Source organism: Heptranchias perlo, chromosome 29 (assembly GCF_035084215.1).
Source record: "Heptranchias perlo isolate sHepPer1 chromosome 29, sHepPer1.hap1, whole genome shotgun sequence".
NCBI lineage: Eukaryota > Metazoa > Chordata > Chondrichthyes > Hexanchiformes > Hexanchidae > Heptranchias > Heptranchias perlo.
In genome coordinates, this window is record NC_090353.1 from 21,647,264 (window position 1) to 21,670,330 (window position 23,067).

Below are 23,067 nucleotides of genomic sequence, written 5' to 3' on the forward strand. Positions count from 1 at the left end.
GAGGAAGTGCATCCAGTGGGTTAGCACTGTTCGTTCGCCACCCTGAGCAATTTCTGGGCCATTAATATTTCTTCCGACTAACCATTAGCACCGCCATGGAAAATTAACAATCAAGATATCGCACTTTAGATGTCACGCTTTAAAGTGTAAAAGGTATTAGAGAAAGGAAGAGACAATTATTTCATGCTGTTTATCACTAGTGCCAAGAATTTACAAGCACCTTCCAATGGGCAAAATTCCCTCAGCAACAACGATTAACCTCTAATTGTGCATGTTCAATTTACGGCAACTAGACTTTGTGGTCTTGGAAGCAGGTCACCTTAAGGGGAGATTCAAGTTAACAAAACTAATATATGATGCATTACACCATATAACTTGCCTGTCCTTATAAAACAACTATTCTTGCACTTGCCATGAACAGTACTATGAAAGATCCACTAGTGTCTGATCATCGTCTTTGAGATTCTTGATATTGAGAATGCTGCTGTTAATATATTGTTGTAGAACAGACTGTTGAAACAAAGACTATAAGGCATAATTAATTTTATGAAAGGAAAGGACCATTTCAGAACTCATCTAAAATTCTAGCTGTTTCCTATTTACCACCTGTAGACCAGAATATATAATTGTCAATTTAACATTATCATTGCACCAAAATAATGTATTGACATAGACACTGCTTGATTTTTAATATTTGATGAGCTGCTGTCTGTGCTGTGGACAAGCCTCAAACAAGTTGGATTAGATTTTTGCATGGTTTTATCGTAAATGGTAATCTCCCAAGATAATGAGATAACATAGGCTGAAGGCACTTGGTGCATGACACTGTACAAAAATGCTTTTTGTTTGATTCTCACTGAGTCAGTTTGAACAAAGTGAATCTAATTTAAATAGTTCGACAATTTTCAAACAGATTTTGCCACATGGGATAAATTTTGAATCCATATTGTACTGTTCTGATATTTGCTGACCACAATTTTTGTTCCCAGAAGTATTCTAGGGTACAGCTGGGTGATCTGTACCTTGTTTAATTAAAGTTGAAATCTAGCCATCTGGCTGGACCTGTATACATTATGTACTGCAATTCTTGTTAAAACTTTGCAGATCTTTATAATGATGTACAACCAGTTTCTGCTTTGCTTTAAGCTAAGACCGTGCAATTTTGTGAGATCTGTATGAGCTATGTGTGTCCTGCACTTACTCTGCAAATAATGAACATTTTTATTAATGAAGAGCAGAGTTCTTTTAAAATACTTAAAATAACAAATAGCTAGGGATTTTTAAAATTACTGATGTCTGAAGTGGTGAAAGAAAAATTTTCTTATGAACGTTATCTAAAGCCACAGACTGAACTGCAGCCTTTTACTGTCCGCAATTTGTTATTTTGAGCACTGCAAAAACAGTTCCCCTGATTGCCACTGAATAGTTAGGCATCATCTTATAAAACCTGGTGCATGTTGCACTTGTGTAAAAATTCTACCTACAGGGGGTTCCACAGAGTAGGAATTTACACAGATTCAAGTTCCACTCGGTTCTCAATCTGAGCCAACTTGAGTAAGAGGGTTGGAGTTGAAGGGAAGAGCGATTTGCATCTGGGCTGCTTCTGGCATCTGCTTAGAGCCAATTACATGCCGGTGGTCTGGGATCAGGCTGTGCACTCACCCTGAAAGTTGAAAAACAAGGATGAAAATGTTTTTTTTAAAAGAACTTACTGGAAGATACTAATTTAAAAAATAAATAAATGGGGCTTGTGAACACATGGGGCTCGATTTTAGGATCGTGTTTCCGGCGGGTTCCCAGCGGGGTGGCCCTGAAAATCCCGATATCCGGTCACGTGACCGGATCGCGACGAAATCCCGGCCACTTCCGGGTACCGCGCTGACGTGCGGGGCTGCGCGCGCAAGCCCCGCTGGTGGGAATCCCGCAGGCAATTAAAGCCAGCGGGGTTCCACTTGAGAGTACTTACCTTGCTCGTTGTGGTCAGTTAATGAGCTGAAGCAGCTGTCAAAAGAGGAAGTGTGGGATTTTCGGTTCAAGGCAGTGAGTTTCCCACACTGGGGGAAACAGTCTCCCTCCAACCAGGCGTGTTGCAGCCAGCAGCATGTGGCAGGTGCCATGGTGCGCTCCACGGGGGAGAGCCCTCAGCCACGCAGGAGGACACCGCGTCACATAGGGCAACCCCTGCCCTCCACCACCCCCCGCCAAGCCAGAGGACAGACCGACACGAAACCGCAGCCCCAGTCCGAGGAACCACACACCTACCCTGCACAACCCCTCAGACCAACACCTGCCAGTTGGGTGGTGTGTGGAGACCCTCGGAGGACGAAGAGCATGACCAGCACCAGCAGCCTCGCAGTCCATGCCGTCCGCCGCAGAGACGTGGATCCCCCCAACACGGTGTTGTTGCACGCTCACCTGCACAGCAGGAGGGAGGGCTACCGCAGAGAGAGACGCGTCGCAGAGGGCACTACCCTCGCCACAGGGTCCACAGACCGAGGCGCAGCTCCCCGGACCTCTCCGAGCAGCAGTGCACACGGAGGCGCAGATTCGCTCGACATGTAGTCGTGGAGATCTGCAGCCTCTTTCATGCCGAGCTGCTCCTGGCTGGCCCCAGCACCAACTGCTTACCTGTCGCTGTCAAAGTCACCACTGCCCTCCACACCTTCTCCTCCGCATCCTTCCAGGGTGCAGCCGGCTAAACCGCCGATGTCTCTCAGTCGTCTGCGCGGACGAGCCCTGCAAATACACCTGCACCTACTCTGCAGTAACACGATGGGTGGCATCAGTGGTGGGTCCTCATAGTGATACCCAGGAGCGGGCATTATTGGACACAACGGACAGGATTCGCGGAGACATGGCAGTGGTGGTGTCAATATAATGTGTGCTGTTTGTTGCTCTGAAATTCAATATGGGTAACACCCATGACAAAACCCTCAGACACCCTTGTGCACCCCCTTCATGCTGACGAGACGTTTGCCTTACGCTGCCTACTGCACATATGTGATGCATGCCCTGTGGCTGCAGCACAGGTGGTGGCAGGTTGAGTGAGGCTGGCCGTGAGGGAGATGCACGAGAGGGTGAGTATGGGATGGAGCAATGAGATTGTATGTGGATTGGGTTGCGTGTTAGTGGCAGGGTGAGTACTGGCGAGGTGAGTAGGTGGAGGTAAGATGAGGATGGGGTGTGAGTGGGTATGAAGGGTGATGTGACAGAATAGCAGAATAGTGTTGGCGGTGCCGAAGGAGATGTGGGGTGGGGGCAGTGTTGTGGCAGACGGAGTGTAGGGGAAAGACTTCGTGTTCTCACTTTGGCTGACCTACTTAGGTCATTGCAGCGCCTCCTGCACTGTATGCAGGTGGGCGATATGTTGGTGGCGCAGGTGACCCCCTCTGCCACCTCGAGCCAGGCCTTCTTGGTGGCAGAGGCAGACCGCTTCCTCCCGCCCGCCGGGGGGAAGATCTGTGTCCTCCCCCTCCTCCTCACCCCATCTGATGAAAGCTGGGGTGAGGCATCATTAAACTGGGAGCAGCCTTCCCCCTGGGCTGCTCCATGCTGCAATTTGTCCCATTGGTTGCAGCATCTGTCAGTGGAGGACTGCCCCTTTAACTAGAGAGCCTCCAGCTGACCGATCGTACTGCGCATGCGCAGTCCGACCGACGCGCAGGCCAGCGCCGTGGACCCCGGAGGAGCAGGTAATTGATTCCTATTAGTGGGTTGCCTGCTACGATCGCGTGGGCAACCCACTAATTTCGCCGAGCGTGTTGACCACGCTCCCGGAGGACCACCCGCTGGGAACCCGCAGGCCTGCTAAATTCGGGCCCATAATGTCTTCTAAGTTACCCTTATTGAAAGTGAATGCATACTTGTGGGAAATTTGTAACATGCAAGCTTAATTTCTTGAAAATAAAAAATGAATGAGTCACAACATTCAGTTTTCTGTATCCTGCCACCAGAACTTATTCAATTAATGACAGCATTTAAAGAGTTTAAATTTGGATATAAAGTTTTGATCCTGTTGCTATGCAAGTCACACTCGGGTTTACAGTTCATAATCTGTATGAAGATGTGCCCTATACAATTGTTACGATTCAGGCTTGCTCCTAATACTTTTTACTCCTTTTCATGGCACAAAGAAACTTCCAGCAGTCAACTCGCACTCCCTATGATCATGAACATAATCTTATGCATTTAGTATGTTCATGTCCAAGGTGCACTGGATACAGCAAGGGCTATGGGCCCCGACAACATCCCGGCTGTAGTGTTGAAGACTTGTGCTCCAGAACAAGCCACGCCTCTAGCCAAACTGTTCCAGTACAGCTACAACACTGGCATCTATCCGACAATGTGGAAAATTGCCCAGGTATGTCCTGTCCACAAAAAGCAGGACAAATCCAATCCGGCCAATTACCGCCCCATCAGCCTACTCTCAATCATCAGCAAAGTAATGGAAGGTGTCGTCGACAGTGCTATCAAGCGGCACTTACTCACCAATAACCTGCTCACCGATGCTCAGTTTGGGTTCCGCCAGGACCGCTTGGCTCCAGACCTCATTACAGCCTTGGTCCAAACATGGAAAAAAGAGCTGAATTCCAGAGGTGAGGTGAGAGTGACTGCCCTTGACATCAAGGCAGCATTTGACCGAGTGTGGCACCAAGGAGCTCTAGTAAAATTGAAGTCAATGGCAATCGGGAAAAATCTCCAGTGGCTGGAGCCATACCTAGCACAAAGGAAGATGGTAGTGATTGTTGGAGGCCAATCATCTCAGCCCCAGGACATTGCTGCAGGAGTTCCTCAGGGCAGTGTCCTAGGCCCAACCATCTTCAGCTGCTTCATCAATGACCTTCTCTCCATCCTAAGGTCAGAAATGGGGATGTTCGCTGATGATTGCACAGTGTTCAGTTCCATTCGCAACCCCTCAAATAATGAAGCAGCCTGTGCCCGCATGCAGCAAGACCTGGACAACATCCAGGCTTGGGCTCATAAGTGGCAAGTAACATTCGCGCCAGACAAATGCCAGGCAATGACCATCTCCAACAAGAGAGAGTCTAACCACCTCCCCTTGACATTCAACAGTATTACCATCGCCGAGTCCCCCATCATCAACATTCTGGGGGTCACCATTGACCAGAAACTTAACTGGACCAGCCACATAAATATTGTAGCTACAAGAGCAGGTCAGAGGTTGGGTATTCTGCAGCGAGTGACTCACCTCCTAACTCCCCAAAGCCTTTCCACCATCTACAAGGCACAAGACAGGAGTGTGATGGAATACTCTCCACTTGTCTGGATGAATGCAGCTCCAACAACACTCAGAAGCTCTACCATCTAGGACAAAGCAGCCTGCTTGAATGGCACCTCATGCACCACCCTAAACATTCACTTCCTTCACCACCGACGCACCCTGGCTGCAGTGTGTACCATCCGCAGGATGTACTGAAGCAACTCGCCAAGGCTTCTTCGACAGCACTTCCCAAACCCGCAGCCTCTACCACCTAGAAGGACAAGGACAGCAGGCACATGGGAACAACACCACCTGCACGTTCCCCTCCCAGTCACACACCATGTCGACTTGGAAATATATCGCTGTTCCTTCATCGTTGCTGGGTCAAAATCCTGGAACCCCCTTCCTAACAGCACAGTGGAAGAACCTTCACCACACGGACTGCAGCGGTTCAAGAAGGTGGCTCACCACCACCTTCTCGAGCAATCAGGGATGGGCAATTAATGCTGGCCTCGCCAGCGACACCCACATCCCATGAACGAATAAAAAAAAAATGTATGTAGGATATTTCACTACAGGGAAAAGAATCCTCCCTTTTATCGTAAATTTGCTACTGGATTTCGCGCAGTACTTCAGAGGATGGATAATAAATCTGTGCCATACGTTTCTTGTGACTGACTAAATTATCAAAACGATTTATTCTTCGAGAATTATTTACAGAAACAAGCAGTTTAGGTGAGTACCAGAAGTCTGAAAATGGTTTACAATGATTTAACAGTAAGACAAGGCACTTTGAATTCTTTTAGAACTTGAGTTGAAATACATCTCGAAGAAATGAGCAATCTTGTTCCTCACGACAGAATATCGACTTTGTATGAATTATGTAAACACAAAATAATGGAGCCCAATTCTCCTTACTCTTGCGCTATGGCAAGACAAACTGAAATGAGACATCGTTGGCAGTTCTGTAACATTTATGTTCATGATTCCATTGTGATCTAAAAGCAGTTTTCTTTTAGGCAATTGTCAGCATCCCATCCTGATGAAATTACAGAGTGGATACACTATTTAGAAAACAATTTAACAAGATAACATGAACATGGTACATTCTGGCAAATTCAATTGATGGGTGACGAGCAGTTAACAGAAATGTTTTCTTGTGTTATATCAACCTAGATTCATTGAATCTTTTAACACAGAAGGAGGCCGTTCGATCCATTGCACCTGTGCCAGGTTGAATGAACTAAAGCTGTGATTTAAAATTGGGAAAAAACAAGAGAATCCATGGACAAAAATTCAATTTTTGTCAGAGCTCTGTGCACTGGATTTTAATTTTGTAAAACAAAAGTGTCGCTGTCACGTTCAAGGATTCCCTGAACATAGTACATACCATTTTATCATCAGCATATGAACATCTTGCAGTCAATTGTTTTGTGAATGGGGAACATTGCTGCAGGATTTGAATATGGATTTGAATGTGGATTTGAACACCCTCTCCACTAACGTTTCTAACCGTTGCAAATTTTTCAGTGTGAATCTTTGAACACATCAGAGATTCCTTTTCGACTGCCAAACTTTAATCAGTCACTCCATTATAACTTTGTTACCTGTGATTTTAATTTATTACATTCAATAGATTTTACTGTGAACTTGCAATTCTTCCACATTCATTTAAACTTTACGTATAATTAGCATTAAGCTGCCATCTAAATGGGAGAAAAATCACGGAAATGGACCTAGTGGTTTTTCACTTGTTAGTTTTGTGATTGTCTTATGATCTCTTTTCACCTGTCACCATTAAAGATGTCTTTCTATTGTTGTCCAACTAGGATGCAATTATTCTGGTAATTTAAAATTTTCCAAGTTTTTTTTCTTCCTCAGAATTATTGCATTTAAGTTCTTTTAGCCTCCCACACAGTGGTTAAGTCAGCTCAGCTTATTCCTTGGCAACAGACCTCTTTTTGGGAAGGCTTTCCTTCCATGTTGGAAGTTATGAAGAATTTAACAAGCCCAGTGTTTATCATATAACGAAGCTTTTGAAGTGGGCTTAGTCGTACTATAAATGGCTGCGGTAGTCTGCCTCTTTACTTGGTTACTTTTTTTTCCAATGTATATCCATGCTTTGCAGTGGAATGTCTTAAGCCTGTTACTGTTATTGACGTTGATGTGTCCGATATTAGTCCTGGACTTTAGGAGCATTCTGCTGGTTGGGAACCTGATTGCTTGGGCCCGATATTAGGAGGGAGGTGGGTTGGTAGCGGGGGGTCGACTGGGCGCGTGGGTAACGCACCAGTGAATTCGGGGTGCTCCGCACGCGACCGCAGCCTAATTGAAGGTACTTACGCGTGCTTCTGGGTTTCCCGTTCCAGACCTGCGCAGCGGGCGCACTGCGCACCCGCATCACAGGTTATCAGCAGGAGGCGCCCTATTTAAAGGGGCAGTCCTCCAATGCTCCTCCTGCAGCAAAGAACCAAATTTGGAGCATGGAGCAGGCCAGAGGCAAGGCTGCTCCACGGTTCTCTGACTCCTCACTCCAGGTGCTGCTCGATGGGGTGAGGAGGAGGAGGGAAATTCTGTTCCGTCGGATGGGAGGAGGTGGCCTCCCTCCGCCACCAAGAAGGCCTGGCTGGAAGTGGCCGAGGAGGTCACCAGCAGCGGCAATGTGTGCAGAACCTGGGTTCAGCGCAGGAAGCGCTTTAATGACCGAATCAGGTCAGCCAAAGTGAGTATACTGACTCATTCTCCCACACTCTGTCTTCCACATCACCTCCACCACCACACAACTCCTTCTGCACTGCCACCACAATGCTCTCACATCACTCCTCATATCCACTCAACCATCATCCTCACCTTGCCTGCACTTACTCACCACCTCAGTTCCCATTCGAACACTACCACGCAACCCAATCCTCATACAATCTCATGGCTATGGCTCACACGCACCCTCCCATGCATCTCCTTCACGCTCACCCCCACCCACACCAATGCATGCAGCGGGTCACCATGCAACCATCACTTATTCACGCCTCTGTGTTTTGCCTTAATAGGAGAAGAGATGCCAGAATGCCCAGGAGAGGGCAAGGATCGGAGGGGGCCCGCCACACCAGGTGGTCTTAACAGACACGGAGCAGCAGGCATTGGAAGTAAGCCGGACGCTGGAGTGCCTGTCCGTGGCGGACGCCGAGACTGGGAGTGCACAAGCGGCTGGTGACAGAAATCTAACACTCAGCACTCATGATAGCGAATGATCTTAGCATCACTTGGCATCTGTAGCACCTCAACATCTGTCCACATGCTTAATATTGCTTTCTGTTCTCTTGCAGGGCCATCTGCGACCGCCGTGACTGCGGAGGGCGATTCCTCAGTGCACCTGCCGGCCTCTGAGGGTGCATTGTCACATCTGAGCCAGCCATCCACCAGCGCAGATACACACACCTCGGTGGGTCCCCTTCCTCCCTTAGTTGGGCTTGCACATGGTGAGTCACCACGCACATGTGAGCACAAGCAGACCCTGGGGGCAGGGGCAGGCATGGAGAGTCTGCGTCGGCGGGAGCACCCTTTTCTCCAGGCTCTGCTCAGCTGGACCCAGATGCTGAACCCTGGGGGCCAGCCATGAAAAGGAGAGTCATCGAGGGCCAGCAGCACATTGCCGAGGTACTGGAACAGTTGCCACATGCACTCTCCACAATCGCGCAGAGGATGGAGGAGTCCAACTCCTGCATGAGTGGAAAGGTGGCACGGTTACAGGAGGGTATCTCCGAGATAGTATCGCAGGGACGTGAAGGCATCTCTGAGATAGTGTTGTGGTTAGGTGCGGGAATGTCTGCGATGGAGCAAAGGCTAGCCTCCAACGAGCTTCAAGCACGGCTCAACAATGAGTCCATTCAGGCCCTGACAACGGCCGTTCAGATTCAGGGTGTGCAACATTCTGCCGCCTTAAACGGGCTGACAGATACCTTACAACTGGCCTTCCAAGGCTTCACACAAGTCCTCCAAACTGTCGTCCAGCAGGGTGGAGTGAGTGATGTGGGCCTGGGCCAGGAGAGGGATGATGGTGAAAGGGGACATGGAAGTGGGGATGCTACTCAAAGCACTCCTGCGACTCACCCGTTGCCCCCCTCTCAACCAGTACCCGCGATGCTGCCCCCTCTCCAGGTGGCCAAATCTGCCCCTGCACAGGTGCAGGTGGAGCAGTAATTGGAGGGGGCCTCGCGGGCACCGAAACCCAGAGGGCGTCCGCGCAAAGCATCTCATCGGTCAGGGCATGGACAGGAGCAACCTCTGCTGAAGCCACAGGGGTAGCACCACATAGGGGTTCCCGTAAATGTAAGTCGAAGGTTTTGTGAGCACAAAGAGGATGCACAAGGGTGTCATGTTTTTGATTTACTTTTGTTTGTTTTCCAAAAAGCAAAAATTTGTTATCACCACTACTGCCACGTCTTTACAAATTTTGTCTGGTTTGTGCAATAATGCCCTTTCCTGAGGATCACCATGAAGACCCACACCTGATGTCACCCATCGTGTCACTGCAGAGTGGGTGCAGATGTATTTGCAGGGTTCTTTTGTGCAGACGACTGAGAGACGCCGGCGATGTCCCTGCTGGCACGCTGGAAGGATCCGGAGGAGAAGTTGTTGAGGGCAGTGGTGACTTTGACAGCAACAGGTAAGAAGATGGTGCTCGGGCCAGCCGGGAGCAGCATGGCATGAAGGAGGCTGCAGATGTCCACAACTACATGTCGAGTGACTCTGAGCCTCCGTGTGCATTGCTCCTCAGAGGTCCAGGAAGCTGATCCTTGGTCTGTTGACCCTGTGCGAGGTTAGTGCCTTCTGCGACGCATCTCTCTCTGCGGTTGCCCTCCCTCCTGCTGTGCAGGTGGATGTGTCACAGCACTGTGTTGTGGAGCCCACATGCCAGAGGTGGGCGGCGAGGCTGGTGATGCTGTTCGTCCTCCGAGGAGGTCATGACTGCAGCTACGGCGGCCCCCATCCACAAGATGTACGTTTGAGGGGGTCCGCAAGGTAGGTAAATGTGTCTGTACACCGGGGTTGAGGTTGCAAGTTTGTGATTTTTTTGTGTTAGGAGGAGGGTGGTGCAGGCCAAACTTTGTCCAAAGTGACATAGTGGCCTCCTGCAATGAATGAGGGTCCCAGCCCCTGTCAAATGGACCTTTGCAGCTGCCACAGGCTGGTGGCTGCAACACGTCCATTTCAACTGGGAGTGTTTTCCCCAGTACGGGAAACACGCTCAGTTGACCTGAAAAATCCCACCCCTCCTAAAATATCCTCCAAATCAGGTCTCGTAACGACCTGAACTATCAAATTAATTGCCTTAAGTGGGATCCCGCCAGCTTTAATTGCTGATGGGAGTCCCGCATGCGGGGGCTGCGCGCGCATCTAAGCGCGTCTTTGGGGAACCCGGAAGTGGGTGGGTTGGAGCCGGGCTCCAATTTTCAGGAATCCCCAATTTTCGGAGCCCCCCCGCCACGAACGCGCCCACTCAGCCATCCTAAAATCGACCCCCTTGAGTTTGCTAATGAACAATGGTTAGTGCTGTTGCTGGGTTGCATACTGGGAATCTTAATTCATTTTTTCTAGAATGATTCCATAGCTTTTCTCTCTGTTCTTGACACAGAACTTGTTGTTCCATTTGCTACAATTCTGTCTGTTTGGATTAGTTGTCAGTTTGATGGAAGGTAATTTTTTTTTGTAGATTGATACTTTGCATTTCAAGTTTGTTCAGCTTAGCTATCCGGCCTGATGATTTCTCAGCGCTCCTGAAGCATAAAACAAATCTGTATAAAAAATTTCAGAGGTAGCAGGTGATGAGCATTTTCAGTAATGACATACCATTTCACCTAGTGTGCATATGGATTGAATCTGAGACCTATTGATTAGTAGTCTAATGCTGTCTAATTGAGTACACACCCAGACACAAGGTTCCCCATTGACTATTACCGGGAACAGGACATAAAGGTTTCTGTTTTTTAGTGAAAGTGAAAATCATTTGAACTGATTGTCCTGGCTGCTTATAGGAGTCTGTTAAAGGTTGCCAAATCAGGGAAAAGTATAAGGAGGGTAATATGATTGTAATGGGCGAGAAGGTGTTCAATTATTGGGAATAAGTTAGCTTTTGGTTCATAACAGTGTAAATATTAAATTCATGCATATTTTGAAAGTGTGTTCTCCATGTACAATAATATATTTTTATTCCAAAAGAAACCCCTCATTTCTGTGATATCGTTAGTCTGCAGGACCTTTTTAGAGTCTGATCATAAGTAGAATAAACGCATGATGTGGACATGTTTGTGCATTTATTAATGTTATCTCCAAGCTTTTAATTAGCTGGTGAAAAATGTGTTGAAAAACACTGAACTTGCAACTTTTTATCGTCTGACTCTGTTCATCCTGCTGCCAAATGATCTTTGATCACGAGGTTTACTAGCATTGTGTATGATAGCTTTTACTAAGTCTAATGGCTGTTAGCACCCGATTCATTCACTTGTTATAAATATACTTTTGTTTTCAATAATTGGCTGCACAGGTGGTAATTTGATAGTGTTAGAGATTTTTATTGGTTTACTGACTGGAATGGCTTCTCTTTGCTAATTGCAGTGGCATATTTCTACCACAACAAAAAAAATGCGATTAATTGGAAATCTTAGATTACCATTGAAGGAGCAGCGCGGTATGTTTTTTTTTTCTGTTTTCCCACCCCTCGCTTGAAACCAGGCTATACATTTTAGTCGGGGGCGGGTGGGAGCATGTAGCCTAAAGACCTCTGTTTTATCAATGCTGTTTCTTGGTTGACCTGTTAGGATGCATGCCTGAATGATGTAGGAAAATGATTGCATAGATTGCTGTGTGTAGAATCTGCTGAGGGGGCTGCACGCTGTGATCCACCAAAAGGAATTTGCCATCCTTGGAGAATTTGGAATGGAGATGAGATTTTTTTCCCCTCTGGAATTTTGTCTCTTTTTATTAAAGTGTATTCACTAAGGATTTGAATATTATTCTATATATATGCTGAAACTTAAAAATCTTTAGTACTTTCTCCTAAGGGATGATGACATTCATTAATTCTGTTCTGGAAATAAATCTCTTGAATTGCTTGCCTGTTCGGGCTAGTGTTCTTTAATCAATTGGCCAGGTGTATATTTCTGGAATGACTGCAGAGTGATTGCTCCAGAAACGGGTTACATTTGTAGCATCAGCTGGTCGAAGTAGTGACACCTCTCTAATTCAACACTGGACAAATACCAAATGTATCAATTGTGGCAGCAGACTGGTCTGGGATAAAGTCAGCGACTCAAATTATTTTTGGGTTTGCACAAAGTAATTTATAAAATTAGTTATTTGTTGCAGAATTGCTGATAGCCGCTTCTACAAATAAATTTAGACAGTACCACTGCTTCAAAGAAGTTTCATTCTGTTGACAAAACATTATCTACTGTTATTCCTTATGGTGCTTTTTTCATTGCACAAATACAAATCATTTCAAAATAAAAATGACCATAACAGACTCAAATATAGGAGTTACAGTCGATGGTGTTTGCATGATGCACATTGACAGCACAAGTATTGCACAGCCATTCTTGTCCCTTTGTTAGCTGTTGTTCGTTGACTCAGTTCTTTTCTTCTGCTTTTAAAACTTTGTTTACTTCAAATTGTGTTGCACTATTTACTGCTGCAGATCTCTAGGGAGTAAAATTCAACTTCGGCGGGGCTCAAACGGGTGGTAGCGGATTGGCCGCTCGTTGTATACCCCACCCGATTTTCCGAAACCCACCCAGGACCATCACATTCATCAAACACTATTTGCTATTGTTAAAGGCTGGCTCCCTATCCAGTATTGATGAATGGCTTTTGATCAAATGCAGTTGCGAAATGCAGTCGTCGGCTGCCCTTTCTCTCTGCATAGTTGCAAAATAGCCCCATGCCACCTTGGCACAGATCAAAGGGAATTGGGTTCAATTGCTAGCTGTGTCTGAGGCCTTTGAGTGTCATTGATTGGCAGTAGTTTTCTTTAACGGACAGCCTGATGGTCAGAGGACTCCAATTGCGGGTTATATTGGCTTTGTGTAGTTGAGCAGGCAGTCTGCAGAAGGCTTGGTGTTCTTTAAATGTTGGCTAGCCAGTAGAATTGCTGAGCTAGATTTCAAGCAGTAGCCTTTTCTACAGGGTAAGAAATTAGTGTATATTTTAAAGCCTGTGTTTAGAGAGAAGGTATGTGGCGTCTTCATTATTTTATGCATCGATAAATGTAGAGTAATGTACATTTCACTGTGATATACTGTTTACAGTTCGCTTGTCTGTCTTAAGTAAATAAAACCGTTTGTTGGTTCAGAGCCTGTGTCTCAGCCTGGTAAGAGTACCTATTCGGTCTGCTTTTGAGGAATGGAAAATCATGTGGCAGCATGTAATACATTCCGATGTACAGAGTAAAGATTCTCTGTTATGATCCTGGGTCTCAGTATCTTTAATCTAAATATTGGGCAGAAGAAGGTGCACTCTGCATCACAGTGGATGCGAGGGATGCTCGGTGATGTTGAACTTAAAAATACCTAGTGTAAAAACCCAAAATATGAAGTAACAATGACGCACTTGGAAAATTCGACAAAATTAACAGGTGTTTCCTTTCAATGAATATAAAACCACTGCCTACCTTCAAAAAGTACAGCTAAATAATTTCTAGCAAAAGTAATATAGTAGTGTAATGAGAACATGGTCTAAAATATTATAGCATATGCACAATAATCTATTCCTCTTTAAACGGGGTTTACCACATGGCAGAGGCACAATGATCTTTTGAACCCTGAGACTTCCGTCAAAATCCATGACCGAGGGAATAATCATTTTCCAACCAAAGTATGTCCATTTGCTATAAATAATATTTCTGTGTGGTTAATAATTAAGGGCCTGAAGTTATATCACTTTTAGTAGTTTAAATGTAAGTCCAATGATTCCACAGCACAAAATGATCCTGAAATTTGGCACATACTGTTAAGAAAGCTAGATGTTTTTTTAAATAATGGCAATAATCATAATTAATAATCAAAGCTATTTGGGCTTTCTATATAATGCTTATAAGAATTATATATTGTACCATTTGGTGGTTCTGTCAAAAATAGTTTGTCATGTGACATCGTAATGTCTTCTGAAAACTCAGGAACCATTTTTATTTAAAGGAAACTCTAGTCCTTTGAATTGTTCATCCTAAATGTTATACTTCATGATGTTACACAATTCCATATATTTTAGCATGATTACGAGGCAATGATTTAATCTTGTGCATTCAGGTCACCTAAACGGCTCATGCTTCATTCTGATAATTTGACATCATTTCAATTGCTGAAATAGATTATGCCTTGTTTTTGGCCATTTTATTATCGATTATGGTTTTGCATCGATCAACCTAGTATTTGAATGTCAAGTTTTGTTTCTGTCTAAGGGGTTTAGTAAATGTGACAAATATGACTTTGTCCCCATGGGTTCAAATGTCTTTGCTGTACTATAATTGACACTAATTTACCAGGACTACTGTCAGAAAAATGATGATGAAATGATCACAGCATGGAAGAGAGTATACGAGTACATAAAGAGGACTGTTCTTGGGATATAATTCATAAATTGTCATGGCAATATAGGGGTAGCTTCCTATTGTAAATGACCCATACCATGTCTAATTTAGGCACTTGTTTTAAGCATTGTAATTGCTCACCATAGTTAATAGATGCACAATAGGGACTAAAAACTGTAAAGATGCTTTTTTTTTTTAAAAGTCCTATTTTTCTTTCATTGTTTTAGGTATGAGACTGTCGCAGTTTCATAAACAGTGGGTGGAATTTCCCTGTGACTTTGAGTAGGTGGAAAATTCCAAGAGACTTTACTTAAATAGTAATCTATATATAACTACTTTAGCTGATTTTCAAAAAGTTCTCAACTGAAAAAAATCCATCATAAAATTATAAAATAGCTCATGCACAGACTTAAATATACAACTTGAACTAGAAAACCTGCAATTTATTATTAAGGTTATTGATGCAGCACTAATGTGATCAAATAGGGGCTGACTTTTATGGACGGAAAAAAAGAACAAACTTACATTTATATACCACCTTTCATGACCTCACGACTTCCCAAAGCACTTCACAGCCAATGAAGTACTTTTGAAGTGTCGTCACTGTTGTAATGTAGTAAAGCGCGACAGCCAATTTGTGTACAATAAGGTCGCACAAATAGCATTGAGCTAAATGACTAGATAATCTATTTTAGTGGTGTTGGTTGAGCAATAAATATTGGACAAAATGCTGGAAGAAATCCCCTGCTCTTCTTCGAATAATGCCATGGGATTTTTTACATCACTCGAGAGGGCAGACAGGTCCTTGCTTTAATGTCTCATCTGTAAAACGACACCTCTGATAGTGCAGCACTCACTCAGTACTGCACTGAAATGTCAGCCTAGATTATGTGCTCAAGTCTCTGGAGTAGGGCATCAACATACTGGAAACTGGGATTGGGCTAAAATTTGATCCAATGTTATTAGGGTATGTAGATTAATATTCAATACTTAAGAATATTACAGTAGGGAAAAAGAACAATCACACCAAGGTACATTCTTTATTAATGGTAACATATAACACAATTTAATTCATTTTAGCCTTTATATCAAAGCACAAAATGTTCTGTCGGTTGGATCTGGAACCTTTTGTGTGGACAACATTCTTAGGGGGGAATTTTAATACCCCCAGGGTGAGGGAGGGGTTAAAATTTCAAAAATCAGAAACCCGCCTCCAACGCGCCCCCTTCCATTTTTAACAGAGGTGGGTTGGGGGCGGGTGACTAACCTGCTCTCCAGAGGCGGGACCACCATTTAAATATTTTAATGAGGCTGTGTGCCTCAAATTTTAGCAGGCTTTTAAATTTAATGGCTGGAGGGAAGTGAGAAAGGCCGGATCCAGCAGTTAAGTGCCTTTCTAGCACTGCTTGTGGGCCAGGAAGAGCAAGAGTGTTTCACACCACCCACCACCGCGCCTCTCCCCCCCCCCCCCCCCCAATACCCCACGATATCTCCTCCAGCCGCCATGATCTCCTCGAGGCCTTTCCGATATCCCTCCGATTTCTCCATCCCTCCTCTCCGCTCCCCAGCTGCGGCCTGGTGCCACAGGCCTTCCCACACGGCAGCCAGCCAGCCCCTCAATCTGCTCCCTCCCCATGTCCCCGCAAATATTAGGGCCTCAGAGTCTATAAAATGTTGTATGGAAGTGCATCCTCTGATGGTACTTTGAGAAGTGGCTCCAGTTGTTAAATGACCGGGGGACAAATTCAATCCGCATGTACAATGGTTTGAAAACTATTATTCCAGGTCAGAGAAGTTTGCTTTTGGTTGAGGAATAGGCACACAGTTTAAAGAGGCAGTTCCTCTGGTTGGGAAAAATAATTGTTTAAAAAGAAACTGCTGGAAATGACCCATTTTATTGAAAAAAACTCGTATGCGATGGCTTAATACCTGGATAGCTTTGCTTGTCTGATTTTCTCCAGTGCTGATGATGACCCTTTTTTGTCACCAAGTTCAGATGGAGTGCTGGATGAAACAAAAGCAGTTTATTATATAATACAGCCAGGCGACAATAAATGTTGGAAGCAACTCATTAACGTGTTGAAACAGGCTGCTCTCTGCGTACAACTGATCAAGAACTTAAACCAAATACATACTATTCTTTTCTGCAGAGCAAAGTCTTAAAGTTACTGACATGCATGAAACTATACTTCAAGCCTCAATCACAATCTTGCACTCCTGGTAACAGTTTGTGAATCAGAGTGAACAACTGATGGTCTTGGAAAAAAAGAGAGCTTTGCAAATTCCAGACTAATTGCACTTGTTAGGCTGTCTCACAAGTTGTCAAATTCTGCCAGATAAGCCGTTTTAAAGATGGTTTTCTCCTCCACAGATATTTTTCCAAAAGTCCTTTATCATGTCAGTGAAGGGAGAAGCTGAAGAGTAAAGCGGCTTTAAATTGTCTGCATGTCAACCCCTGGCTGAGATGACTGCGATATAGAAGATAGTAATTAACATCTTACTTCCTAGCATTTTCTCTGAGCTCAATTTACAGATAAAACACATCAAGTTACACATCTTTCAAAAGTATTGCCTGTAAACGAAGTTTCAAGACCCTTTCTGACACCACAACTAAAGTGATCCTATTAGCACTTTTAAGAGACTAAACTGGTGAAGATTGATTGGCACCTTGCATATTGTAAAGGCAGCATGAAAGAGCATTTCTTGTTCTTATCTTCTCTCCGGTACCAGAGCACAAACATCTGAACACTGCTACCAATGAGGAAGAAGAGTTGAAAAGTTTGTAATGCCACATATTGTGAAGCTCATGCTATTTAACCAAATGCAAAAAATGATTGAAATTGATGTAGCAATTATCCAAGTACCAAAACATACTGATCTGATTTAGTACTTCTGTATCCTGAATTCACTGCTTTGAATAGTATTAAAGTCTGTAGTTAAACTGGGTGGGATTTGAAAGCTGTAGGTCAGCAGTACTTACAGTGGATGTGGATGTGGACATGGACTTGTACCTCTCACTTAGCCATTGAGGATTAAGGATGACATCACAATTTCAGTGGCCAGTTATTTTTTTCAAATAATCATAAAAACATTTTTTTTTGACTGGCACAATATTTTACAATTTTCCACCTCAACTTAAAATTAATCATTTAAAATTTACAGAATCATTTTTAGCAAATACATGACAGAGTTGTGCATTTTGAAAACTGAAAATATGCTCTGAATAATGTATTAAAAGTACAGACACAACAACCTCATCAGTCTAGTATTGACATTAGTCTATTACTGGTTTTGTTGCAGTATTGCAGTGTACACTTATTGTACACAGTAGCTGTTTGTAGTTCATTTTATATTTATGAATCCATTTTCTGTAATTATACAAGACAAGCTAATACCTTCAAGTTTGTACTATAGTAATAATGAGCAATCTAAATGATTTCTGCCTGACTGTATGAAAATTACCATTTCACTGTCACATACATGATTTAGATTTGAAGGTTTTCATTGGACTTTTCCCTCTTCCTAACCTTTTGAGGATTTTGGTAGAATTTCAGAAAACAACTACCATTTATATAGCACCTTTTTAATATGTCAAGGTGGTTCACAGAGGCATAATCAAAAAACAAGATAAGTGAATTGTTCATTCCTAGAATACTGCGAACATTCAAATAATATGTACTGCTCTTTAATAAGTCTTTCTAATATTCAGTGCAAGATTGATCCAATATCCATGTTTTATCATTAAAAATTTCTTGCACAATTTGAGTGCCCCAAGCTCCTGCATATGTGAGCCCCAAACCAATGATGGAGTCCCGTTCCTTTTAAACAGCTGCATCATGTCAGGGTGAGTTTAATACAAAGCTGAAGCTATTGGTAATGTGGAACAGTTGATATAAGATTTAAAAAACAATTACAATGGATGCCTTATGTTGGAGGTGCAAAATTACAGGAAAACACTTTGTTCAGCTGTTTTGCAGTAACATAGCAGTTGCATTATCCATTGTGGAGGTGATGTGGTTTAAGTGAAAGGGAAGTAAAGGTGATAGTTACATAGGAGCTGAAAATATACATAATCACAAGAGATTTATTTTCTGTTTATGACATCATTCTTTGAACTGCCTTGCATATATACCCTAGTTATTTTTTTTATCCTATGAGTAAAGATAGAAACTAAATTTTAGCATTTTCAAAAGAGAAATAAAACCCCAGGTGGGCGTTTTAATTTGAATACTTCCACATTCTTTGGTTACTGTTATCCTGTACTTTTATATTGCTGGTATAATGAGACTTGCAGTCTTAAAGATATTCCCCCAAACTTCTATACGTTTTATTGGGAAATCTGATTATAATCAAACTTTACGTTAATGGTGCTTTATAAAAGGCACTTAAACTGTATTTTAGTTTAAATTTAGAAGGGGTTTATGGCAATTTGCTCATATACTTTTCTTGTGAGAAAATCCCAAAATGATACTCAATGCTGTTGACTATAATCCGATTTAATATTTAAAACATTTTGCCCATTGAAAGTACACGTTTCATAAAATAGTATCTAAAATATTCACAGTAATGTACTGGCTGCACACGAAGTACAGTTTCATTACTGTTATTGCATGATAGCAATGATTAAAAAACCTGTTTTCTTATACAGAATGTTTAATTCAAATTTTTTTTCCCAAACACTTCTGTATTATATTTCTATGAAATTTAAATGAGGACTGTCACAGTTTTGAGCAACATTACACTGTAGTGTAAATTAACACTGAGATCAAGAAATTATGACATCTTTTAAACAGCTGGCTGGATGTAGAATATGAAAATTATTCAGGATCAGTTTTCTAAACATAGCTGTTAGGCTAGTATGTTTTTCCTGAGTGATAATTATTTGAAGAGGAATGTGACGCACAACTGGGGTTGCATAATATTGCCACGTGCAGTATCTTAAAGTGCTGAATTCTTTTGCCTGCAGAATAGCGCAAAGTTACAGACCTTGTACATTAATAAAAGTTTATTTCATGACCACAAAAACAATGAGTATTACAGTTATCGTTAGTGCAGTTGTCAGAAGGCTCCCAGACCATAATTAGACTGTTCCCATAAAATGTTATTTAAAAAGAAATATAATTAGTTAAAGAAACAAACAGTTTGCATTTATATAAGGCCTTATTACATCCTCACAATGTCCCAAAATGCTTGATAACCAATTAATTACTTGGAGAATGCAATCATTATTGTTATGCAGGCAAACGTGGCAGCCAATTTGTGCACAGTAAGGTCCTATAAACAAAAAATTAGATAAATGGGCAGATGCTCTGTGTTTGCTGCTTTTGGTTGAGAGAAGAATGTTGGCCAGGACACCTGGAGAACTCCCTGCTTTTTGAATAGTGTCATGGGATTGTTTACGACCACCTGAATAGATGGATGGGGCCTCCATTTATCGTCCCAATCCAAATGGCAGCACTCCCTCAATACTGCACTGAAGCAATTATGCACTCGAGTCCTAGAGTGGGACGTGGGCTTTTTTTTAATTCGTTCATGGGATGTGGGCGTCACTGGCGAGGCCAGTATTTATTTCCCATCCCTAATTGCCCTTGAGAAGATGGTGGTGAGCCGCCGCCTTGAACTGCTGCAGTCCATGTGGTGAAAGTTCTCCCACAGTGCTGTTAGGAAGGGAGTTCCAGGATTTTGACCCAGCGACGATGAAAGAACGGCGATATATTTCCAAGTCGGGATGGTGTGTGACTTGGAGGGGAACGTGCAGGTGGTGTTGTTCCCATGTGCCTGCTGCCCTTGTCCTTCTAGGTGGTAGAGATTGCGGGTTTGGGAGGTGCTGTCGAAGAAGCCTTGACGAGTTGCTGTAGTGCATCCTGTGGATGGTACACACTGCAGCCACAGTGCACCGGTGGTGAAGGGAGTGAACGTTTAGGGTGGTGGATGGGGTGCCAATCAAGCAGGCTGCTTTGTCCTGGATGGTGTCGAGATTCTTAAGTGCTGTTGGAGCTGCACTCATCCAGGCAAGTGGAGAGTATTCCATCACACTCCTGACTTGTGCCTTGTAGATGGCGGAAAGGCTTTGGGGAGTCAGGAGGTGAGTCACTTGCCGCAGAATACCCAGCCTTTGACCTGCTCTTGTAGCCACAGTATTTATATGGCTAGTCCAGTTATGTTTCTGGTCAATGGTGACCCCCAGGATGTTGATGGTGGGGGATTCGGCGATGGTTAGACTCTCTCTTGTTGGAGATGATGTGGAGATGCCGGTGATGGACTGGGGTTGACAATTGTAAACAATTTTACAACACCAAGTTATAGTCCAGCAATTTTATTTTAAATTCACAAGCTTTCGGAGGCTACCTCCTTCCTCAGGTGAACGATTTGGAAACGAAATCCTCGAAAATCCTCATTTTCGAGGATTTCATTTCCAAATCGTTCACCTGAGGAAGGAGGTAGCCTCCGAAAGCTTGTGAATTTAAAATAAAATTGCTGGACTATAACTTGGTGTTGTAAAATTGTTTACAATTGTTGGAGATGGTCATTGCCTGGCACTTGTCTGGCGCGAATGTTACTTGCCACTTATGAGCCCAAGCGTGGATGTTGTCGAGGTCTTGCTGCATGCGGGCTCGGACTGCTTCATTATCTGAGGGGTTGCGAATGGAACTGAACACTGTGCAATCATCAGCGGACATCCCCATTTCTGACCTTATGATGGAGGGAAGATCATTGATGAAGCAGCTGAAGATGGTTGGGCCTAGGACACTGCCCTGAGGAACTCCTGCTGAGATGATTGGCCTCCAACATCCACTACCATCTTCCTTTGGGCTAGGTATGACTCCAGCCACTGGAGAGTTTTCCCCCTGATTCCCACTGACTTCAATTTTACTAGAGCTCCTTGGTGCCACACTCGGTCAAATGCTGCCTTGATGTTAAGGGCAGTCACTCTCCCCTCTGGAATTCAGCTGTTTTGTCCATGTTTGGACCAAGGCTGTAATGAGGTCTGGAGCCGAGTGGTCCTGGCGGAACCCAAGCTGAGCATCAGTGAGGAGGTTATTGGTGAGTAAGTGCCACTTGATAGCACTGTCGACGACACCTTCCATCTCTTTGCTGATGATTGAGAGTAGGCTGATGGGGGTGGTAATTGGCCGGATTGGATTTGTCCTGCTTTTTATGGACAGGACATACGTGAGCAATTTTTCACATTGTCGGGTAGATGCCATAGCCTTTTGACTTGGAGGCAAGAATGCTACCACTGAGCCAAGCGAGCAAAATAGTACCACAATTTACATGTGCCACATAATTATGTCGACGGTTAAAAATATGTATTAAATATTTACTAGCCATTTTGATTCTGGAAAGATGAGTCATTTGATGTCAGATACAAAAGCTGTCAAGCAATGATAGTTACTTAGGGGCAGGGTGATGTGTATGAACAAACATTCATTTTTAAGCAGCAACATAGACAATTCCTATGTGAATGTCACACCAAAAACGTTAAATTTAAAAAGGTTATCCTGTGAGTAATTCTAATGCATTGTGTATTAGTGTTGCATTTAAAAAAAAAACTGTTTAGAAACTATTTAACGTGATTTTATCTACTGATTTCTGTGGATTTATTTCATGTGTTCACGTTGATCCTTAAGCCAGGCACGTGATGTGTGGTCTTTCCTTTTAATATACTGAAGAAACTTTCTCTAATGTCCATAATAGTACCTCTGGGATCAATGTCATACAGTATGTGAACTGATTTAAGAGATTTTTAAAATGATGATTGAACTGTGACTGTCTCACATTTATTTCCATTTAAAATAAGAATGCGATTAAATGAGTGTTCATTGATGTGACTGGAACCAAGCTTGAGTAACACTTGCACTTATTTTGTTCGTGTAACAAAATGTCCGAAAGTATTTCACAGGAGGAGCAAAGAACACTGAGCAGGAAGTTGGGGAGGTGATTAAAGGCATGGCCAAAGAGATATGTTTTGAGGAGGCTGGCTGTTGAAGTGGAGGAGGAAGGAAAAGGAATTTAGCAAGAGAGTTCCAGAGGGCAGTGACAGGTTGGCTAAAATCTCCGGCACTGATAATGAGGCAGGTGGGGGTGGGAGAGGTGCACAGTAGACCAGAGACTGTGAGCTGAGTGCAAGGCCATGGAGAAAATTGAAATCAATAGGCTGAGGAATAGGGAGCCACTGGAGATTGGCAAGGACTGGATGATGATGGGACTTCATGCAGGATAGGTTACAGGCCACAAAGTTCCGGAAGAGTTGCAGTTCGTATAGAAG

General features: G+C 43.6%; 1 protein-coding gene across 1 annotated transcript in view; it reads left to right on the top strand.

The window, feature by feature from the left end:
* The first annotated feature begins 9,811 nt into the window (after positions 1-9,811).
* Positions 9,812-23,067, top strand: part of unc13a (unc-13 homolog A (C. elegans)) — a 340,969-nt gene continuing 327,713 nt past the window's right edge. The window contains exon 1 of the mRNA XM_067968623.1: positions 9,812-9,884. Within this exon, the coding sequence (XP_067824724.1) occupies positions 9,812-9,884 (73 nt within the window). The remainder of the gene's footprint in view (positions 9,885-23,067) is intronic.